Source organism: Tympanuchus pallidicinctus, unplaced genomic scaffold (genome assembly GCF_026119805.1).
Source record: "Tympanuchus pallidicinctus isolate F22 unplaced genomic scaffold, pur_lepc_1.0 scaffold25, whole genome shotgun sequence".
Lineage (NCBI taxonomy): Eukaryota > Metazoa > Chordata > Aves > Galliformes > Phasianidae > Tympanuchus > Tympanuchus pallidicinctus.
Genome location: NW_026294742.1, coordinates 3,453,269 through 3,475,168, shown reverse-complemented (window position 1 = coordinate 3,475,168; position 21,900 = coordinate 3,453,269). Strand labels below are relative to the sequence as shown.

Here is a 21,900-nt window from a genome sequence, read left to right as displayed (position 1 = left end):
TCAGAATATGGCTTCCTTTCTTTCTTTTTTTAACCACAAAGACTTTTCTCTTTTGGCTGTAGGAATCCACTGAGAAAAACAGTTGTTTTACAGGTTTGTATTATGTTGGCCTCACTTTTGTTTTTGTTGTTTTTTTTCTCAATTGTACGTAGCAGAACGGTGTAAGGATGTGAGCCAGGGGCGCCTCCTCTCCTCTGGGTGCAGCCCACCCCGGTGGAGCTCAGCCATCCCACAGGGCAGCACCACCTCATTACATGGAGTTGAGGCACCGATCAACGCATGCTGCCCCACAGGCACCTCGTCCACCCTGTGCAAGGGTTCCTAAAGTGCAGGTTGTGGGGATCTGAGTCAGGGCTGTAATTCCCTTATTAGCAGGGACATTGTAACAAACCCCTTCATTAAGGAAATAGATGCTTTCAACTTGTAAGACAGTTTGAGGCTGCAGGGAACAAGCATTAGGCAGTCTGTCCTCTCACCAGGGTGTGTGGTTAAGGGAGCAGCAGAGAATCGGAAGCTTTAAGCTCAGCCCGTGCTGCATGGGGAACGTGGGATCATCTTGGTCCAAATTGCTTTGATCGCTGCCCGATGATACACTGGGCTGCTGGCTCCTGCAGCCATGCTGTTCAACTCCTCTCCCTTTCTTTATGTAAATAATGTCCCCATTTCCTCTGACAGGGAAAAGACGACAGCCAACATGGACAGAACACGCAGGGATTTCTCAGGGTGGGAATTCTCTGCTAACGTGTGTGTGTCATATGGTGCACCTTGAAGTCTGTCCTTGTGATTTATATACAAACACAACCTGCTTTACAGTTTGCAGGGTCGGATTCTTGACAAGTCTGACACAAGCTCTAATTTTCAAGCTTTGCAGTGAATTTGACAGTGGGAAAGAGATTTAGTTTATTAATTACGTCTTGTTTGTAGGGATGTAGAATATAGAGTCCATAGGAGAAACAATTACAATTATGGCTGTTTAACGTCTCCTCTACCAAGCATCACAAGCACAAAGCTGCTGTTGTTCATTATACAGAAATGCAGAGAAGCAAAGTGGGAGTAATTTTTTTTTTCCTGCAATCAGATACAGAACATGCATTGTGTGAAGTGGACGACACTGAATTCTGATCTGAGGAGGAGTTTCTGCCCTCGAGGAGTTTGTGCCAGGAGCTGTGGAAGACCCTGCCGTCCTGGCACATCTCAAGAGCCACAAGAGCAGACTTAAAACTGCTGACCAGCAGTATTCCATTACAACAACTTCAAGGGTCTTTTCTAGCACTTCTTCAGAAATTTCACTGTGGCTCAGCATGTCGTGATCTTTTTTAGCGCATGGCATTATAGCCAGAGGAAATAAATCTGGATCCTTAAATCTGTATTTGGAGGGGCACCACATGGGAAGAAAAAGATTGGTTTTACGCCTTTAAGTCCAGTTACTGTGGCCTGGAAATGAATGGTCTGGGCTATTTGGTTCTGGTTTGCTGAAGCATTCTTCAAATGTGTCACTGCCTTTCCTCAACAAGCCTGACCTTACCTTGTCTCTGATTTGTACAGCTTCAGTGAGGAAGCTTCTCAGCCAGCTGAGAAATGTTGGATACAACCTTCCCTTGTTTTCCTAACAAACTAGTTCAATAAAACTATCTGTTTTAACCTTCAGTTTTTAATGTTCTCTTTAAAGCCCTTAAGTCATTCAGGAATATAAAATACATAAAATATGCTTTGATATATGGAAGCACTTGTCATGCTGCCTTCCAGTTTCATGAACATCAAGTATTTCAGCACCAAGAGAATTTACAGAAGGATGGGACAGAAAGTTTAGCAGAGCAAGTGTTCCGTGGATCCAAATTCGTGCTGGGGTATTTCAGTTGTGACCACACAAAACACAGTTTTCCCAAATAAAACAGAGACATGGCATTTGAGTTCTCTCACCACGAACCCTTCAGGACAGTATCTCGTTCTTCCAGCTCTGGTAAAGGGATGTTACCTGGGAGAAAACAGAGTTGTGTGAGACCAGCTGTCAGTGAGCAGTGCAGCTTAATGCAACAGTGCTACTCCAGTTCATCCTGAGCGCATGCAGACAGTCTGAATTTGTGAGCACGTAAGGAAAGTCAGGAAGTTCTGTTTGGCTTCCTGTAAGCAGAGATGTGCAGGAGCTGTAAGGTAACATTAAACTGCTTTTGGCTCAACAGCTTGCAGTGTGCCCCAGGTTTTGTGTTTGTTAGCACAGATGATTGCAGTCATTCCTTACTTTGGAAAGCAATTTGTGATGGCAGGTGACGCTCCTCAGGTTAACTCAAGCACGATACAAAGGTTCTGTAAAGAAGGCAGTACCTGGTGGGGCTACGAAATATTCCTCTACTTTCTCTCTGGCGTTTTTCAGCAGCTCTGCCGTGCAGCTGCCCTCTGTAACGTCATCTTCCCGGAGATACAGACACCTGAGGACAGCGGCCAGGGGTCTGTGCGCTGCGCAGAGGGCCGGATGCGAACGTGGGCGACTCCCAGCACCAAGGCGCCCGACGGCCGCACAGCGCAGAGCCGCGGCCCTTACCTGTCCTCCAGCACCGAGTCCATCGGCTCGACTCCCTCCGTGTTCACCTCCCGCAGCCGCTCAGCGAACCGCACCGCCTCCCGCAGCCGCTCAACGCCCTCGGCATCGCGGAAGTCCACCAGGGCCAGGCGCTCCAGGTGGTCGAGAACCTCCACCGTGACGCCGTCCTGCAACAGAGCGGAGACCGGGCTGCCCAAACCGTTACCGCCCCCAACGGAGCGGCGCGGCCCCGGGAGCTGCCCGACCTGCGGGGGCGGCGCGGAACTCGCAGTGGCCGCCCCGCGTCCGAGGACTCGCACCGTCCCGCCCCGCAGCCACCGGCACAAGCCCAAAACCCGCATCGCGCGCCACCGGAAAAGGCTCGTGACGTCATCGACACGCGCCGGAAGTGCGTCGGAACGGTGGCGGAGGGGCCGTGCCGCCGCCATGAACAGCGTAGGGGAGGCGTGCACCGAGCTGAAGCGCGAGTACGATCAGTGCTTCAACCGCTGGTTCGCCGAGAAGTTCCTCAAGGGCGAGAACGACGGGGACCCGTGCGGGCAGCTCTTCAAGCGCTACCAGCTCTGCGTGCAGGTGCGGGCCCTGCGGAGCCGCCGCCTGCACGGACTTCAACGTCCGTAACGTTAGGAGCCCACCCGGGGCTGCTATTTCTAGATGATGGTTTGAATCGAAACTTTTGTTTCTCAGCACTGTAAAGCGCTGTCTGAAACACGCTTCCAACATAACTTGTTTTGTTCTTGTTCTTTCCAGAAAGCGATCAAGGAGAAGGACATACCCATCGAAGGGCTGGAGTTCATGGGCCCGAGCAAAGGGAAAGCTGAAAATTCCTCTTGACTTCAGCTGACTGGAGGGAGTCATTAATACGAGCCTGTGGGCTGAGAACGGTGACCAGCCAGCAGCCGGGACGCACCTGGATAGCGTTTTGCTAAGCTGCTTCCTCTCTGTAGCATTCTAGGAAGTGAGGTGTTTTCTATGCTTGTAAAAACAAACTGCCACGAACCAAAAGACTTCATGATGTGCTACCTGCTGCCTCCTTTCCAATGAATTGTGGTGATGGTTCGGCTTATAACAGTGCAGAAAGATGATTTAAGTAACTTCTATTGAATGTACTTTGTAATGGGAGATGTTGAACTTATAGTTAATCTCTGACCCATTTCTCTTGCTTATTTATATAACACTTTGAGGTGTTTAACAAGAAGGTTGATTTACTTTGCCTCATCTCTGTGGTGCTGAATTTGGGTGGAAGAAGTCTGGTTTATATGATCCCAAAAGACGAGGGGCTAAAGCATTGATTTTGCCATTAACAGAGATAGTGTAAAAGCACTTTTGCTGGACTTGCAATAACTGAAATGAAATAAATACAACAAGTTACATTTTGTTCAAGTGGATAAGTGTCTGGTAGCGTCTGATTATGACCTCCAAGAGGAACAAAGGCAGCCTGTAACAGAAGTGAAGGAACAGTTAATGCAGAGCCCACTTTCTTCGGCCTTTTCTGAGGTACTGAAGTAATCCTGAATTTGAATTCTTGCTCCTTTGGTGTAATGTGTTACTGCAGTAGAACTGCACAGGCCTGGCCATCTTTGTACACAATACCAATGGAGCACCGGGTTGGCTACAACTACTGTTACATTTTTCATTGAGATAATCAAAGTGTGTGTTGAATGAGAACAGTGGTGAACTGAAGTTTTACAGCTGGTAAGTTAAAAGCCCTAGCAGCTTGTCCTGCCTCACCTCACCTGCTTACGAAGCTGCTCCTGGACTGTGTGCACTTCACACCTTGTAAAGCAAACTAAAGGTACTGTGGGTCTTAATGCGTTGGCTCGTAAACTGCAGAAACTCCAAGTAAGTTATTCAGCAATTTGGTAGTGGATGCTGAAAGAGTGAGATGGTTGGCTGATGTGCCAGACGCCCCACCTGAGTGTTTGTGTCACTCCTGTGCAACTTGACTGAGTAGCAGGCACTTTGTTTTTTCCTAAAATGAGTATCTGAAATTCTCTTCCTTTGAATGTAGAAAAGTAAAGGAGGCTTCTCAGCAAAAAGAATAGGATGGTGTTTATTTTCCCATCTAATTGTGAAGTTGTTAGGAATTACCCTTCTCCTCTCCAAGAATTTTCTACTTGGTCCACCACGATATTATAGCAACAAAGGTTCTTTCACTCCTGCAGATCTTGCAACAGTCAGAGAGAAAGGGTGCAGGAGGAGAAGCACGAGCTCAGGACTCACCCCATGTCATCCCAGGGCCTGTGAGCACTGTGGCAGGAATGGGCAGAGCTGTCCCCTCTACACCAACACAGATAAAAGAGACAATAAATATTCTATGCTGGGAACAAAACAGGAGTAAATTTCTTAATTTTCTTGGAATTATAGTGAGGGGGAAATGGAGAACGCCACGCTCCTTGGCTCTTAGACGCTACCTGAAGGGCAACTCGGGTTTTACTTCTTTATTTTTTTAATTAAGAAGTTAGGAGTTCTCAAACATAAGTGCTGGCCTGTCTACCCCACAGCTTCTAAGTAATAACTGCGAGCAATTAGAGGTTTGAGGCTTGTGCAGCTCAGAAACTGCAGCACTGGGGATCGTTGTGCCCCATGCCCTCAGCAACAGCAGTAGCTCCAGCACGGTCACATAGCCTGCATTAACCACACTCCTCACATGCATGAGGCAGCTGGCAAAACAGTCTGTGCAGAAATCAAGTGTAGCACTTACAGAGTAAGCTGTTAATGCTTACTGCTGGGTCACTCAGTATAAATGGAACTGAATTTATAATATTAGACTAATAGCCGTTCATCTGCATGTGGGATAACAACTATCAGTTAAACCAGACAAAATCCATTATTTGATTTTATATCCTTTGTGATGGATGTGTGACTTGTTAGCATTACCAGATATGGGAGCAGGTATTAACACTCAGTCAAAGCCCCCTGTTTCTGTGCTGGGGAAGGTTCAATGCTAAAATTAGGAATTTTTAAGGAGTCACAGATTAATAAAAAAGTCAGAGCCTAAATTCAGGCTTGGAACTGTTTATTTAAAGGACTTCTACAGAAGTACTGGTGGAGACCAGACCACCATTCAACTTGACTGTAGAAGGAATGCAGATCTTCTTAAGTGATGGTTCCCACAGAACAGCCTGGTCCAAACACAAGAAGAGCCAAAGTTGTGGCTGTGGTTGAGATTTTAGTTTTCATCTTCATAACCGGTTGGGAGAGCATTTGTACGAGGGTTATGGAATAGAGTTTTGTTCCCATCACCCCAGGGAAAAGGCTGTTGGAGGAAAGAAGGAGAATAAGCCTTTAGCAATTAACTGAAGGAGCATAGCAAAAATGGACTCAACACCAAACACAGACTCCAGCTTAAGCAAGCTGGTAGCACTCCCAGGCTGTACAAAACTAGAGATGAAAAAATCTCCATTAGCTGACAGCTGTTGTCTCCAAACAGCAAAGTCACTGCTGTCATTTGGACATCCACTGTGCTGTGCCATGAGGACCCCTGCTACGAGAGGCTGGGATCAGCTGTTAATGTGCAATCTGTATTAGCCAGAGGTAAACACAGCATCTCTACACCTGAGATGTTGTTCTGGGAGACATCACCAAGGCTACCTGGGGCTGGGAGGTGCACGGTGGTACCAGAGCTGCCAGACACTGCTGAGCTGGGAGCAAAGCCGCGAGTTAAAAGCACGGCTGTACACACAGCACCTTGCTCAGCAGGTGCCTGTGCTCCTCCAATTTGAAACTCTGGGCACTCGGAGCTCACAGAACACAGCAGGTAAACAAATGCACCTTGGTGCGGATGCGGAGATGAGAGTAGCGGATGAACTCGGGCCGCTCGTGCTTGTGCTGTGCCTTCAGGTAGCAGTTCAGCATACAGACACCGACCGCAGGCAGCGCCACGACGAAGCTCAGCGTCTTCCACAGGCGGGCTGGAGGCGGTACGGAACACAGTAACAGTGACTGTCCGCGTCACGGCGGGACCCGAGGGCACGTTAAGCGTTAACACGTGAACGGGGCCGCAGCGCTGGCCCCTGCCAGCCCCCAAAGGGCACCCCGGGGGCAGCACGTCCCGGCCCGGCGCGGAGGGCAGCGGCGCGATACGAACCCGCGCTACGCCCCCTCGTCCCCGTTACCTCCGCCGCCTTCGTGCGCCACCGCGGCCGCCATGCTCCGGGCAGGCACTGAGCCGGGAGCGGCAGGCAGCAGCCGGGACAGCCCTCTGAGCGCCGCCATGTCCTCAGCGTCCGGAGCGCCCTCCGGAACCGGAAATGACGTCACTGCAGCGGGACGGAGCACGCGCAGTGTTCCGCCACCGCCTGCCTGACCTTGAGCTGCGGCACGCTTCTGCGCATGCGTTGTCGCAGGGCGGGAGGATCTTTAGTCACGTGAGCATCCTCGCGCTAAGTCGCTGAAGGGTGGTGAAGGGGCGCCATTTTGGTGCTGAGGGGTGATGCTGATGTGTTGCTGTTGGAGGCTTAGGGTGTTGCTGTGTGAGCGGCTCTGGAGCTGTGAGGATGGGATTGGAGAGCCCTGGAAAGAGGATGGGAAGGGGCCCTCGATTGAGGCTGTGCATAAGCAGTGGCAGTCAGTGCAGAGCAGTGAGGAAAGGAGCCAGCTTTAGGAGGTGTGGGCATAGGGCTGGCTGGGCTGGGGCACAGAGGAGGCTGCAGTGAGGCTGTGGCTGATGTGAACTCATCCTGGGTACTGCGGGTCAGCATAGGGTGGAATTGGTGTTCAGGCTGATCTCCAAGCAGAAGAAGGGAAGGTAACCATGTATGGCACTGTGTGCAAATGAAATGTAGAGGAGGAACGTTTCCTAGTGTTCTGTGGCTGAGATTCAGAGTCTGTGCTCAGTGCAGGCAGCTTCAGAGATGCTCCTCGCGTCCTGGATAATGTTCCCTGCCAGTGAGGTGATTGCACTGCTGTATTTTGATTGCTTTTAAGCATCATCAAGAGGACATCTGTTGTGTTTCTTAAGGTTTCTGTTTGTTTGTTTATAGGTATGTATTAGGGACCACTCTCCTCACTGGGATATAAAAGTTATGTTGGTCATAACAGTAAAAATATGCCTGTAATTAAATGTATTTTTGTAGCCACTGGTATATTTTTAATTATGTGGATTCCTGGGATAATTCTGCTGACAACATCTTTTGGATCAACAAAACATCTCCAGAAGAACTCTTCATGGTAATTAATTTGCAAATGTCTGGATCCTATTTGACTGTGGTTCTTATGGAGCCTGGCAATAGCCTGTTTGACCTTTGGTAGAAGCCAGGTCGATGGAGGACACAGTCAGAGCAGCAGCCTGCGAAGCTCCAGAGGGCTCATGGAGAACAACTAAAAAGGGTTCCTGTCTGTCCTCCCCTGGGTGTGCTGGTGGTTTCATTACTTTCTGATTTAAAATAGTACTTCCTCAAGCTTTATCATCCCTACAAATAATCTCTATCTTGGGCATGTCAGGAGACTAATGGGTCTGATTCACCTCTTCTTTAAACGTGGTATAAATGGGGAGTGACTACTTAAATATACAAAAGATTCCATATGAAAAATCTTCTTGTGGATAAGAAAAGCCAGGCAGGTATTTGAAGAAAGCAAGCTATTCTAAAGAGAGAATTGTGAGGGATGTTCTGCTAACAGTTCTGAATGAAACATGCTGAACTGTGCAATACGTACTGGTTGTTGTCACCACGATGACTGCATCTATCGTGACAGCATGTATCTTTATGAAGGTGTGGGGAAAATGCTGGTGAGCAAACAGGCAGCTCTGCCATCGACTCTGGCTGCCTCTGATCACTGAGAACCACTGTATGGACTCACTTCTATGCGCTGTTTCCTTACAGAAGAGACTTAGGCCATTTTCTTGTCTTGCTTTTCCCAGCTGCAGTGCTGGGTAGCAGGGAAAAGAGGACGTGGGTAGCAATACGAATCTCGGGGTGAAATGTGATATGTGAAAGCCTTCGATACTGTCAGCTGGAGTTGAAGCCTCTGGGAGCAATGCCGGGCTGGCCCGCCTGGTGGCAAACTGCTGTCACTGGCAGCACCTCTCTGCTGAGCAAGTTTGGAAACAACGAGCGCGCTCACTGGGATTTCAGGCTGTAATCTCATCTCTCTGCGTTCTGAGGCTTTCAGCGGCCTGCTCATCCCTCTACAATAGCAATGCTTCCTGCATCAGATATTGACGGGGCACTGCCATAACGAATGCGGAGTTCGAGCTGCAGAGATAGTGCCCGTGTCTCAAACTTCACAGAGTTCCTGGGGGGTTCTTCATCTTCTCCCTGTAGTTCTGCGACAGCGGAAATCAATATTCTGCCATCTGTAAATTCTTTGTTCCCCTTTTCACCAGGGCTTTATCAGCTTTGTAAGTGAAGGGGGTGGGGGGGAAGAGGGCGTTTAGAGGGCCATTGTCCCTTCTCTAGGGAATGATCTGGAAGTACTATGCAAATCTTCATTTGAAGACTCTGGGAACCGGGGGAGGGCTTTAGCTGCGAGCTCAGTAGGAGGGGAGCTCAGCGTCCCTGCTCGCACACTCCTGCTTACTGCGAGTAGCTGGGAAGAGTTTTTTGAACTGGCAGAACAGACGTTTTGCGCTTTGTGCGCTTCTGTGAGGCTTTGCTGTCCTTCTCCTGCTTTGTGCTTTTTTTCCCTGCCTACTTCTAAACTTTTGCATAAGAATTGGGAAGGGGGGGGAGATCGAGGAGTTACTGTTACTGATTATGAGGTCAGGAGGGTGCAGCACCCCTCCTGCCTGCCTTCCTTGCACGTTGATTTGGAGCCTCCTACCAGGCAGTGGTGCAGCTGCAGTGTGCTAGTCTGAGTTGCGTGTCAGCATAGCCTGACTGCTGGCACTGCGTTAGCATAGAGCACAGACCCGGTTTCAGTGAGCAAACAGTTCAGCTGGTAAGGAATAGTGGAGTGAAATAGTTTGCAGTTCTCAAATTAGCACATTGTAGCCAGGTCTTAAAAAGCCCTCTCTTACTGGGGCAAAGACTCGCAGCCCAGTACCTGCTTTATGAAACCCTGCAGTCTGTCCTGGCATGGCTTAATGCTGTGTGTCACCTGTTTTGTATTAGGAGAGGATCACACTAACTGCCAGCTTCCTGGAAACTGCGTAGGGTCCTGCTTAGGCCTCTTGGAAAGGGAAATACCCCTGCTGCACAGACACGAGGGAGAACAGGGCGGCGGGGGAGGGAAGCATGGATTCAGATCTGGGCATTTTGGGGTTTATGCATGTTAAAGGCCGTCACGGACTTTTTACTTTTCTCACCTTCTTTTTCATGGCAGTAGCCCTGTTTATTTTCACTGTTTATTTTCAAACGTGGAGGGGTTTTTGTGTTCCAACAAACTCAAAAAGAATTACTTTCTCTCTGTCATTGTTTCAGTGTAATGCTGTTCTCTATATTCATCCAAGAAGATGCAGCCTTTTCAAAAATCTCACCGGAGATTTTTGAACGGAGGTCTCCATACCACAAGGCCTGGTTCTCTTAGCTTCCACATATCCAATGCTACGTAAGCCTACCAGTTTGTTCTGCAAGGACTTTACTGCTTGTTGGAGGGTGTATTGCAGGCGTCCTCTTGTGCCCAGCTGGGTCTAAATTCACTCTTTTTTTTTTCTTCATGTGTAACTCCGGAGTGACTCAGCTGACTTCAATGAATGCCCTGTGGAACTGTGCTAGCTGGAAACCAGCCTCACTCCTGCAAGGGATGCAGCTACCTGTGCACGCTTCCATATCCGTGTAGGTGCTTTTCCAAGTACACTTGTTTGCATGTGGGCCAGCGCCTGAATGCACATTCTGCTCACCCGCTCTTCCCGTATGCATGCAAACACACGCATTCTCAAGTGCACGCATCCATTCCCTTTCTCTCATACACGTTTACGCATATACACAGACCTTTTTGAAAGCTCCTGTTTTCAGAAAGGTTTTATTTATAGGTCCTGCCTGGTTGTGAATGTGAAAGGGAGAAAGCCCCTCAGAGGGGGCCTTTCATGTGTAAATCAGCCCAGGCTGAGAGCATTGGGGTCACTGAGAGGAGGATTTCTCTCTTAATTACTCAGAGAGAAAGCAGGCAGGGGACTTTCTCAAACTAATAGGGTTGTTCTCTGCTGGGGAAAGCAGCTTGAAACGCCCAATTGCATCAGACTTCGGGTTCTGAATCACAGGACTCCTCTTCCAGTAACAGAGCTTGTGTGTATGTGGCACTAAAAACAAGTCAGCTTCCAAACCAGCTTTCTTATTAAAGATGGTTATGTTCAGTCTGATAACTGTGCGTTCTGTGGAGGCTGTCTGCAAAGTAGAAAAATGTTGTTTGGAGATTAGTGCCATGAAAAGGGCTCTGAACTTGGTCTTAAAATCAGCACTGAGTTCCCAGTTCAGCCATAGAGGGCCTTTGTGGCCTTTGACAAGAGGCTGCCCTGTGCCTAGCTGTGAAACAGCATCATCTTTCCAGAATGGGGCTGTTGAGAACAAAAGATATGGATTGTGATGCTCTTGGTTTTCGGGCTGAGTTCTAAGGTGACTCTGCATGTCTGAAGAGGTCGGTCTTTTCCTTGGAATGCAGTGCAAGCATGTGGATTTCCCTGCTGAAGTTTCATGGTTGCTGTTCATCCATCAACACAAAATCGAATCTGGAAATCCATTGCAGAGGCAAAGCATTCCCCAGTTGTGACAGAAACCAGCCAGTTCTTTACAGGAACCACAGGACCTGCTTGTGCAACCACGAGACAGCATGAAATGCAGCTGCAAAATGCAGCTGTCAGCAGTTGCAGGAAAGAGATCACTTGTGCAGTGGTGTGCAAGTGCACGCAAGCGGATTTGCATTTATTTACTTATTCAGCTTCAATTAAGGTTACACCGTGTCATTTGTAGCTGCTTTTCATATGGTCTCTGGCTTTCTGGATTGGAAATAAATGCTTTGAGAGGTAAATGTTCCCAACCTGTGCCACAACCCTCCTGGAGCCCCAGTGCAGGGCTCTTGAAGCTGCATTAGGTCAGCTTGCCTGGGAAGGCCGAGGTTGGAGGCCCTGAGCACCTGTTTGAGGAGCGGTGGGGGCCAGCAGCCTGAAGTGCCTGCAGAGGTCAGGGAGAAATGAATGGGTCATTTCTTTTGCAAATGAAGAGCTCCAGCCTGGAGCAGCCTTAGCAGGGCCCAGCATGTGGGTCCAGGCTGTTCCTTTTATGAGCTGATGGAAATGGGGCCAGAAAGGACTTTCCTGATAAGAGTTCTGTCGCAGCCTTTGTTATCTTTGCCTCCCTCAGCATGCGCTGGCCATAGAATATGGATTGGGGGTTATCCTGGCTACCAGCATGGTCAGGAGGATGCAGGCTTCATGGCAGCAGAGGAAACCAAAGGCTGCAGGGTATCCTTATTGCCATTCCACTAGGAAAATCTTGTGTTAAGATGTAGAACCCATGTTTCTCTCTGTGTTAGTGCTCCTTCTCATCCAATCTAAGGGCTGCTTTAAAGTAATGCACTTAACTGAGTATCAGGGATTTAAAAGCCTTGATTCTCTTCTTTCTGATGGTAAATTTTCACTTACTTTGACAAGTCCTATGAATACCTGATGCATCATTTTCCCTGTAAAACACTGAATAATAGGAGTATTATATATATATGTATGTATATATATTATATATGTTATGTATATGTATATATGTTGCTTTTTGTGCAACAATGTTAATTCTTTCAGTGTATTGTTTTGGAATTCGCCTGACAGCAGACAAACAATGTCAGTTCTGTCTTTCCATTTGCTTTTGCTTTGCAGACCACCGTGTAACTTTTTTTTGCTGTGACATTGTAATGGGAGGTGGAGACACCTCGAGGAGAAGGTCGAAACAGACAGCAGCAGTTGCAGGCAGTAATGTGCCTCTATGACTGGAGAAAATCCGGCCCCAATTACAGGTTTGTATGATCTCTGTATGCCATCTTCACTACGTACAGGTATTTAAGGCAAGACATGACACGGAAATAGCTGCTTCCCCTGTAGCAGCTCCGGGAACAGCTTTCTATTATTGTGGAGCAGGGGAGGGTGAGGGTTTTAAGGGAAGGTGGCTAAGGTCACAGTAGCTGTGCTCTGGGTTTTTCCTTGCTGCTGTAGTGCTACAGCCAGGGCCTGAGGCAAGCAGCTAAGAGTTAGAGAAGTCATGGGGCTTATGCTGAAGATAAAAACAAACTTAAGCTTAGACTTTATTTTTTGACCTCTGCTGTATGTGAAGGATTGTTTTTATGGCTTTATTTCCATTTTCCTTTAGAAATGTCAGGAAGACTTTCCATGTTTCAGATCTGTTTCGGTACGTTTTCACTTCATGATGCCGAGTACTGATGCTCTCAGGAGGTTGCACAAAAAGGACATAAAACCATAATAAGTTTTCAGAGAGGTAAACACGCTCTTTATTTCTTAGAAACGTCAGCCAGGCTGTAAGTGGTGCTGAAAGAGAAGATGGATGTTTCTGAGGGCTTAGGGACAGTTTTGTGTTTGGGGTAAGGCTGAGGTTAGCCATGGCGCCTGCATCCAGGCAGTAATTTGACAGCAGACATGGGCACACAGTAATGCAGTCTCTGAAAATCTCAGAAACCTGCTGAGTTATTGTGAGCTGGAGGAGCTTTTTCTGCTTGTGGGCACATGAGTCTGCCTGCCTCACATTGTGAACACAAAACTGAGACGTAAAGGAGGCTGGCAGATATTGCAGAAGGCTGATGGAAGGGGGAACAGGGCAGAAGAAATGATAAAAGTTTGTAGATAAAGGGCTTGGTGCTAGTTGTGAATTCCTATCAGGTAACTGGTCTTCAAATGGAAGCATTTGTTAAGTAAAGTGATGATTTAAGGTGGGAGTTGGATAAATATCTGCAAAGGTTTTTGAACCCTATTTGCAGTGTGATTGTGGGATATGCTAATAGAGAAAGCAGTTTTACTTGCTACCTAGGTCTTTTATTTGTTTATGTATCTAAAATACACAGAGCAGGCAGTGTGTATGATACCACTGAAAGAGGGAAGCAGGTAACACTATGGGGTGTGGGCACATAATATCCCACAGATAATTCTGTCTGCAAAGAAGGCATGTGAATTTCCTTCTGGTAACCCCCTGCCCCCCTACCATCCTGTGAGCATCACTGCTGGGTTATTTGGGGCCTTGTACCTGGCTGCTGGCTTGTGTCCCCTGTTCCACAGACCCACTCCTGTTCCACCATGGACAATGCAACCTGCTCTATGCATACTGGCTTTCTTGGATGCTGTGTGTCTTTTTTCCTTTTACTGGGGCTTAGGTAACTTGATGTAGTTGTAGGCTGTCCTTGGCAGTGCCTCAGTCTGTGGCTGAAGTGATGCCTTCCACAGAGCACAGCCAGCAGCTCCTCTTGTCAGTGCATATAGTGCATATCCCTTCTTTGTGCCTGTCAGTGCTCTGCTGGAGAACATAACAGGCTCTGCCTGGCAGGTTTGGGGCAGTTCCCCACACAGGCACACCCTGATTTCCTACCACAGCTCTGCTGTTCCACAGGATTGTAGCAGTTTGAGATTGGTGCTTTATTTCAGATGTTTTTTTTAACTTTTGAGAGTCTGTTGGTGAGCCTTGAATCATTCCTATGCTTCAGCCTTGTGTGTTAATTTCCAAGGACGCTCAAGCTGCTGATAGATGTGTGCAGAAACAACCTTCGACCATTCCTGTAAATCACTGTATTCTTCATCAATTTCATTCCGGGCTTTTTCTTAAACTGGACGCAGGACAATGGACACCAGCAGGCACGGCTCCCAGTGACTGGGTTATTGTCACATATCCAAAAGCCTGGTGGGAGGAGCAGACATCAGGTCTGAATTCATCCTGCCGGGGAGATTCGGCTGAGAGAGGAGGAAAAGAAGGTCAGAGGAAGCTCCAAGGAAACGGCTTTGGTTTAAAACGTTTCATTAATTTTTTCACACTGGAAATATAAAGTGCAGAAATACAATTGCTTGGCAGAGAAACCACATTTATTAAGTCCTGTATACATTCAGTACTCTATACAGAAGGAGACAAAATATCTCCCTGACCAACTTAGCAGAATTACAAGTCCCTGTCATATATGTGACTTCTTTTTTTGCTTCCCAAAATAGCTTACATAACCTGGAGCTGTTTTTTATCATTGATAAATGTATTGATAAAGAATGTTCTTTTTCTAGCAAACCATTGCTCTCTTCTGTAGTCACACAGTCTTTGCAGAGCAGCCTACCTTTATCTAGGCAGTGTATCAGTGTCAGTCCAGCTGGGAACACTACCAGGATACTCTCCTCATATTGTTTCCCTTCCCTTCTGTGTCTGCCTTTGATTTTTCCTGTTGTAACTCTATAAGATAATCACAGCCAACCTTTTCGAAAGGGTTATTCTTCTCCCTGTTGATTTGACAAGCTTCTTTTTGGAAAGATAGTTTGCACCTGCCACCTGAGCTTTGTAACCTCGGGATGTTCTGCCTCATGCAGGCAGCGCTGGGAGTTTGGGTTCGTGCACATACCTGCAAGAGATAGCCAGTGCAGGGTTACAGCAAATGTCACCAGTTGGAAGGCAGGAAAGGAGCTGCCAGTAAGTCTCATCTGCTTTCTTCTTTTGGGGCATGGTTTGGCCAAAAAACTGAGCAGTCAAAATGTCACAGATGTATGCGGATGGGTTTCTCCTGGGAAGCCAGGATTACTTTACGTTTATTTTTTAAATGATAGGTGAAAAACTTGGAGGGGTTTTGTTATTACATGCCAGTGGTGATTTAAAAATTATTCTGGCTCTGAAAGAAATGTTTCCCAGCAGATTGCCAAAACAAAAGCAAGCACACAATGCCCTACAAAAAGGTCAGTCCTGTCCAGGCTCTGAAACACCTGAAGTACACACTGTCAGCCTTTCGCACTGCCAACCCGTGGTACATTTGTACCCAGGCTCTTGTCAGCACTTCACATAATTTTTATGTTCTTTACTGACTGTGCTGGGCAGCGTGTTGTCAGGCCCTGCATGCACCAGCCAACTCTGCAAGCTCCTGCAGGTCCAGCTGCATGTGTTCAAGGTCTGCTCCGATATGGTGGGTGTATCCTGGGACCAGAGTGCTGAGAGAAGCCTGCTGGGGGCTCTCTGCTTTCCTTGAGAGCTGTGGCACAGAGCTGTCCTTGTCTGGGGGTAGGCTGTAGGTGTGTCCAAGTGTCACCCTTCCTGATTCTGACTTGCTGACTTGACTTTCTGCCTTGGCCTCGAATCAGCAGGCTCGTTTGATGCTTCTTGGACTCCTGGTTAAACTTGGTTAGTCTTACCAGACCTGCTCCACTCTTGTTTCTGCACTGTGCCACTGCTGTCACAGTGTGCCAGGCTTCTCTTGTGCTCCTCTGCAGCTCCCACACTGCTCTGCTCCCAGCATTGACCTCAGCCTCCCTGCAAAGCATCTCTATCTGGAAAGTTAGAGAGCAAGTGGGCAGGAGTACAGGAGATGCTGGGAGACCATGCTGGTTTATTGCAACGACAAATAAAAGAAACCTTGCATTAGTTTTGCCTTCCATGTTTTCCAACTTCTTAAAAAGACAAACCCCAAATTGGGTCTGTTGGCAAGGGCTTGGAATGCTAAGCAAACAGCCGGCAGGAGGAGCTCTCAAGACATTTTGCTTGATCAGTTTTTGGACAGTCCTAGCGGTATATTTTAAGGGCATCACTTTAGAGGCACTTTCTTGCAGAAAAACACTTAATTGAGCTGCTTCAGTGACTTTTATTTTACATATTTGTAATTCCTCCACACCCCCATTTTCTCAGGTCCCTTCTTTCATTGTGATGTCTCTCTCAGTCATTGATTGAGAAACTTACTATTCATGAAAACATTAGGGATCATTTTGGTTCCTGGAAGGAGGCAGATGGGTTTTTTAACTTCCAAGAAAGCTAATGAACAGCATCCTAACCATGGAGTAAAGAATTCCTAAGCAATCCTTATCTCTGAGTAGAAAGATATCAAGGAAAGATAACCATTTGGATTCCTTACACCCTATGAGGGAACCTCAAAGCAAAGGAGCTCTGCAATGCATCAGTACCACTCTGAGTGTTCAGCTGACAAAGTTCTTCAAATAGCTCTGTCTCCTGGTATACAGTTGATCTTTTTCTTCTGTAAGAAACAACAGTCATTGGAGGAACATTGGAGGAACAGGAGGACAACAGTCATACTCTGTGTTCCCCCTGCTTCTTAAATCCAGACCCAAACTGAGTGGGTCCTGTAGCCACACCTCCGCACCACCTCTAAAAACAAATCCAGATTATCATTTTTTCTTTCCTATGATGGACTTTTTTTGTAAGTCTGGCCTTTGTTTAGTTATCCAATTGGGACCTAAATGCCTTCTGGTCTTGAATATTGCTGTAATAATTATTTGGAATGCACCAGAAACTATTGTAATGCATATCAGTGCAAGTTAAGTCAATAGAGATTCTTCAAATTTATCCTGGTGTTCAGAGAATGGAATTCATGCACTTCAATTTACAGCTTATCAGATTTAATGAATTCACAGTGATCTTTTATGTTCTTGTTTACACATTTTCTTCCTATTCAACCATAATGTATGTGATTTAGAAAATGCAGAGCTGAAAGGCAGGGTATGGGTCAGATATGTCCCACGGAGCACAGCGCTGTGCTTCGGATTTCAATCACGTTTGCAAAGCCTCTGTGCAGAAGTGCTACTTTCTGACTCACTTGATGCACAGAAATCCAGCTTGATTTTTCAGAACTCTCTTTGCATTCTGGAAGCTAGAAAAGTGTACTGAGGAGCAGAGATGATGTTCTTTAGAGTCATTAGATGATAATTATTAAGAGAAATTCTTTATTTTATTTTTTGAAGGCGATTTTTCAATGTAGTGCCATACTTTAGTTTGAATGCTGGTAAATTGGAAACCATTGGATCTACCTTTTCTATTACTCTGATATTTGGAAGTCATTTAGTACGTCACCAAGAAAACCTCACATAAACCTTTACACAGAATCACAGAATCACCCGGGTTGGAAGGGACCTCAAGGATCATGTAGTTCCAACCCCCTTTTCCTTTTCCCAGGATATCAGCATACCATCTGAAGGTTATCCCACTGTGGTTCATTCTGTTCAGGGTTTGAAGGACAAAAGGATCACATTGATTTCCATGATGTTTAAGGCTAAACACATGAAACCACGTTCTCACCTGGACATTATTTCTCCCTGACTTTATGAAACGTGACAACTTGAAAATGCTGCATCTGATCAATTGTAAACATTCAGGTAATTCCTATTATTACTGTGGAAGAGTATCACTACTCTGAGAAAACAGTAGAAACCAACATGGAAAAATGAGGTAGCAGCAGTAATTTAGATATCACTGATTTGCAGATCAAGTGATTGGGCAGTAGCACTCATTTGTGTTCCTGGCATACCAATACATTTTTTCTCCTCTCTGAGAACTGGAGTTATCACATCACTGAAAGATCTGTGGCTGGATAAATAATACAGAGCTTGTATGCAATCTGTGCAAAACTGAAGGAAAACAGATCTGAAGTTCAGAATGGAGGAAAGGATGGTGGACATGCAACAACAGCAGGAGTGAAGGTATGCATGGAAACGCTGATAGTGACATTGAGAGGAGGTAGATGGGGCACTGTGCTGCTGTTGTAGGAGGGAATGAAGGATTCTCAAGGAGAGTAGGAAGAGGATTCCTGAAGGGGAGAAGTATTGGCATCACACCAACCTGTGTGCAGCCTGCTTGTGAGCACGTGTGTGCTTCAGGTATTAGAGGGGAGGCTGAGAGAGGGCTTTGGAAAGGTGGCACATGAGGCATCTGTGAAGCAGGGGGGAGTGTTAAAAAATGAGAGAGGCCCTTAGAGTAAAGGGAAGTGGGGTGAGACTGGATTTGTTCTGAGGATTTGTAAAAATGGGGGAGAGGATTGCCCGTGGTGGGCTTGAGGAAGGTGAGTGTCCTGGCTTCACAGGGCCCAGCTTTGAAGTACTGCCTTAATGCTGTTGAAAAACAAAGGAGCCTTAATGGCTTTCAAGTACTGCTCTATTTTCTGAACTCATTAGATTCTCTTCTTTCCATCTTAGTACTGGATGTTGAAGCTTACTAAGCAATAACCTAACAACACTGCTAATATTTCCACGTTCTGTTTCTTTAACAAGTTCATAAAACTTGTCACACTGTCTCTGCAAAGCTCCCTCTGCTGCACTATCTAATCCAAAATACTGTGTATGAGATTTATGTTCTGTGATAAACTTGGACCCCACCACGTTACAAACGAACAGATTACTTAAAGTTGCCCTTATTATTGAGTTTGAAGGGCTCTTCTGTTTCGTGCAGTACATCACCCTCAGCCCACAGCTGTGGTCTCCACAGCTCTGTGCCTCACACATCTACAGACTCAGGCAATCTGGAATGAAGAACTTCCTCCAGAGGCACTTTAATACTTTGGTGGATTCACTGTGTTCTTTGTGATAAAACTGTGCGTGTCTGAACCACAGCAGAAGATAGGAGGCATTGTGGAATTGACCAAAGGGTCCTTGATATGTAAATAATAGGTTTCTCCTCTCTTGTGTAAGTTGCCTTGAACTTGATATTTTAATATATAAGGCTTCCCCAAAACTCTGGATCCATCCTGTAAGGTTCCTAGAAAAATAATTATACACAAAATCACCCGACTTCAGATTCACCCCATGTAAAGCCTGGCAAACTGGAGCCTGAAGACCAAGAAGACTGAAAGTGTAATGCCAGTCACACCCTCAACACAAAGACTACAGGCCTAACCAGAGCAGGAATTTGCTACAAAATCTCTCTGATCTGAAATCGAGCAGAACTCTGGAAACAGCTGCTAAATACCCAAGGCCAGAGACTTCTTGTCCTCAGGCCAGTTCTTGTGTTATACGGTGATCTAAAGCTTGTTCTGTTTCCAGTTTATGGAAAGACTGCTAATATTCATTGTAGCAATTGAAATATTTTGCCTGCTCTTTGTTGCTGTTGTTGAAGTGAATCTACATGTAGCTGAATTAATAGTTCTTCTCATAGTGACTGCAGGACAAAAAGACATCACTGTCTCCCCATTTCCAAGCGAGAAGTTCCCCTTCCAGCTCTGGGTGTACCCTTGGGATGGCAACAGTGACTACCAGCACTAACAGTAGTATAGTTTATACTGTCTAGATAGCCTTGGGGCAAAAGATCAGCTTAATCATTAATGAATTCATCTTGAAGTTACTTGCCTTGAAAAGGCTATCTATCGCTCAGGTGTGACCAAGCAGTCTGGTCTCTATATTGTTTCTCAACTCAGACCATCACCATCAATTTCACGTGTTCACTGTCTGGTTCAGCTGACACTAAGAAGTCATTTGCTGAATACTGGGGTTTTCTTCTGATTTTGTATCCCAAACACAGCTGTAATTCAGTGTGACTCTGGTGGAGGGTCACTGCATTACTCCAAGACCTGTCAGATATCCAAGTATTCAATGGCAACAGCTGAACAGAGACAGGCAGAGAGGAACACACTGAACTTCTCAGCTGGCTTCTTATTTCCAGCCCCACGCTCTGTACTGTTGTACTGGGTGGTCAGAATCCTTCAGTTCTTCTTCTTTTTGGTTTGTTAATGCTAGCAGATGGAAATCCAGCTCAACTTTCAAAAATGCTGAATAATTTATTAAGAACAAAATTGTTGGGTTTGAGAGCTGGTTCCTTCTCTTTTTCTCCTTTTTTTTTTCTTTCCTCTCCAAACTGACTTTCAGAGGCAAAGTTTCTAATTACAGGTCAGAGAAGCAGGTTTAATCACACAGCAGAGCCCTTGATGCAGCATTAGAGAGCGTTATTTATACACCTGAATTAATAGGGATGCAGCATTTCAGTAGAGAACAATAAGGTGGTTTTCAATTTCACTCTTTTTTTTTTTTATGTGAAACAAGCCACATCAGATTAATCAGGCTTTTTGACCTAATTTATTCAGATTTTAAGTAACCAACGAGTAAGTGCTGTGCAGACTTGGAGCAGAAAGAAGCAGGAATAGAGAACTGCACACGTAGCAAGGGCATATCAGAGAAAGCCAGGAGGAGATCAAAAGAGGAAGCCTTTGGGCAAACTAACCAGGGCAAAAATACAAATATGCTGCTGTTTGTCCTAGGGAAGACTGTTGGAGAATGGTAGCAGCCACAGAAACTGGAGGACAGCCTGTGGTGTGTTGATATGCACCCAGATACCTCAAAGCTTTGTTCTTGTAAAACCAGGAATAGGAGTGGTGAAGATGAAACCTGAAGCATACGAAGAGTCCCTTGTACTCCGTGCTGCAGGGAATGGGATCCCTGCACCATCAGCACTTTGAGTCAGCTTTTACTGGAGGTGTTGGTTCTGTAGCACTGAAAAGAAGTGAGAAGTCCTGCGTGGGATTGTTCCTGCAATGTCATGGTCTCCAGTGTGACTGATTTGCAGCAGCATGGAGGTGAATTTTCTCAGGTGTTTTGGAACTCAGGCTTCCTGTGCACTTTTCTCCAGTTTCACCTTGAACTCGTGTAGTTTGGCTTTATGTGTTTCACTCGGCTGCTTGGAAGGTCTATAAACATTTATAGGACTTTCTTGGGCTTTTTCAGGGTTAAAAAGTGGGAGGCTTGTGACTTTGCATTTGATTCTCTAAGTTATAGGATAAGCTGGGCTGACTGACATCCTGATGCCCGGGTAGGTAGTGTGTCCCATTGGTCCATGTGATGGGAAAGGCCCCCAGCACCAGGCTCATGCCTTCCAGCAGGAGTTTTCCTGTGATTCATTATCCCACGGTGTGCCCAGGGACCTGGCAAAGCTGTGGAGCTCACCATGACCCAACAACCCATCTCATCTGCCATGTGAAAATCCTAAAGCACGAGAGAGAAAAAGAGAGGGAGTCCGTGCTTCAGAATAGCTGAAATGCAGGTTCTGTGGGTAGGGAGCAAAGGATATCAGCAAGAGTACCAGGCTCATGCTCTATATGTGAGACTTGACATGGCCTTGAGCTGCTGTATTTTGCTGTGAGTGATAGATGTCTAGATGTCATACTCAGCTAAGAGACAGATGAATGCAGTGCAGTGAGAACCTATATGATATATATTACTTATAAAGTTAAGGAAAAAAAGGTTATCTACTTTTGTGAGTTTATTTTCAATCTGAAGATTTTTTTTGTATGTGTTTAGATTACAAAGCCTGTGAACCTTAATCTCTTGTATGTCTGCAAATCATTACCGTGGTGCTGGAATAGCATGTGCAGGAGTAGAAACTGGCATGGAATGTCACAGTGCTGCAGCTCCCTCCACCAGGCTGGGTCTTGAGCAGTGTGCTGGGATCCAAAACTGGGTTACAACCTGGATGGAAACTCGATTGCAGAAAAAGGTTCACAGATGTGAGAGCAAGCAAAGCCTTCAGGAGAGAAAATGGGAAATTCTG

The 21,900-nt window shown here is 46.3% G+C and overlaps 3 protein-coding genes and 1 long non-coding RNA gene across 4 annotated transcripts; 2 read left to right on the top strand and 2 right to left on the bottom strand.

The window, feature by feature from the left end:
• Positions 1 to 875: 875 nt before the first annotated feature.
• GATC (glutamyl-tRNA amidotransferase subunit C) lies at positions 876 to 2,967 on the bottom strand. The gene is made up of 4 exons (XM_052689888.1): positions 2,785 to 2,967; positions 2,540 to 2,706; positions 2,323 to 2,426; positions 876 to 1,975 (listed from the first exon to the last, which is right to left on the bottom strand). The coding sequence occupies exons 1-4, from the start codon at positions 2,965 to 2,967 to the stop codon at positions 1,917 to 1,919; spliced, it is 513 nt and encodes a 170-aa protein (XP_052545848.1). The 3' UTR covers positions 876 to 1,916.
• On the top strand, positions 2,966 to 3,930 carry TRIAP1 (TP53 regulated inhibitor of apoptosis 1). The gene is made up of 2 exons (XM_052689897.1): positions 2,966 to 3,112; positions 3,290 to 3,930. The coding sequence occupies exons 1-2, from the start codon at positions 2,966 to 2,968 to the stop codon at positions 3,371 to 3,373; spliced, it is 231 nt and encodes a 76-aa protein (XP_052545857.1). The 3' UTR covers positions 3,374 to 3,930.
• A 1,611-nt stretch (positions 3,931 to 5,541) lies between these two features.
• On the bottom strand, positions 5,542 to 6,800 carry LOC128084084 (cytochrome c oxidase subunit 6A2, mitochondrial). Its single transcript, XM_052689894.1, has 3 exons — positions 6,658 to 6,800; positions 6,314 to 6,453; positions 5,542 to 5,798 (listed from the first exon to the last, which is right to left on the bottom strand). Exons 1-3 carry the CDS (start codon positions 6,755 to 6,757, stop codon positions 5,712 to 5,714), a joined length of 327 nt encoding a protein of 108 aa, XP_052545854.1. The 5' UTR covers positions 6,758 to 6,800; the 3' UTR covers positions 5,542 to 5,711.
• Positions 6,800 to 18,332, top strand: LOC128084089 (uncharacterized). Its single transcript, XR_008208331.1, has 5 exons — positions 6,800 to 7,434; positions 12,285 to 12,421; positions 12,772 to 12,897; positions 17,548 to 17,747; positions 17,856 to 18,332. It is a non-coding gene; the product is annotated as an uncharacterized LOC128084089 (long non-coding RNA).
• Positions 18,333 to 21,900: the final 3,568 nt, after the last annotated feature.

Excerpts from the sequence above, each read along its gene's own strand:
- TRIAP1 (XM_052689897.1), top strand. The coding sequence starts at position 2,966 with ATGAACAGCGTAGGGGAGGCGTGCACCGAGCTGAAGCGCGAGTACGAT. Across the intron at positions 3,113-3,289 it reads GCTACCAGCTCTGCGTGCAG|AAAGCGATCAAGGAGAAGGA; the intron begins GTGCGGGCCCTG and ends TGTTCTTTCCAG.
- GATC (XM_052689888.1), bottom strand. The coding sequence starts at position 2,967 with ATGGCGGCGGCACGGCCCCTCCGCCACCGTTCCGACGCACTTCCGGCG. Across the intron at positions 2,427-2,539 it reads GACTCGGTGCTGGAGGACAG|GTGTCTGTATCTCCGGGAAG; the intron begins GTAAGGGCCGCG and ends CGCTGTCCTCAG. Across the intron at positions 1,976-2,322 it reads ATATTTCGTAGCCCCACCAG|GTAACATCCCTTTACCAGAG; the intron begins GTACTGCCTTCT and ends GTTTTCTCCCAG.
- LOC128084084 (XM_052689894.1), bottom strand. The coding sequence starts at position 6,757 with ATGGCGGCGCTCAGAGGGCTGTCCCGGCTGCTGCCTGCCGCTCCCGGC. Across the intron at positions 6,454-6,657 it reads GGCGCACGAAGGCGGCGGAG|CCCGCCTGTGGAAGACGCTG; the intron begins GTAACGGGGACG and ends TACCGCCTCCAG. Across the intron at positions 5,799-6,313 it reads ATCTCCGCATCCGCACCAAG|CCTTTTCCCTGGGGTGATGG; the intron begins GTGCATTTGTTT and ends TTCCTCCAACAG.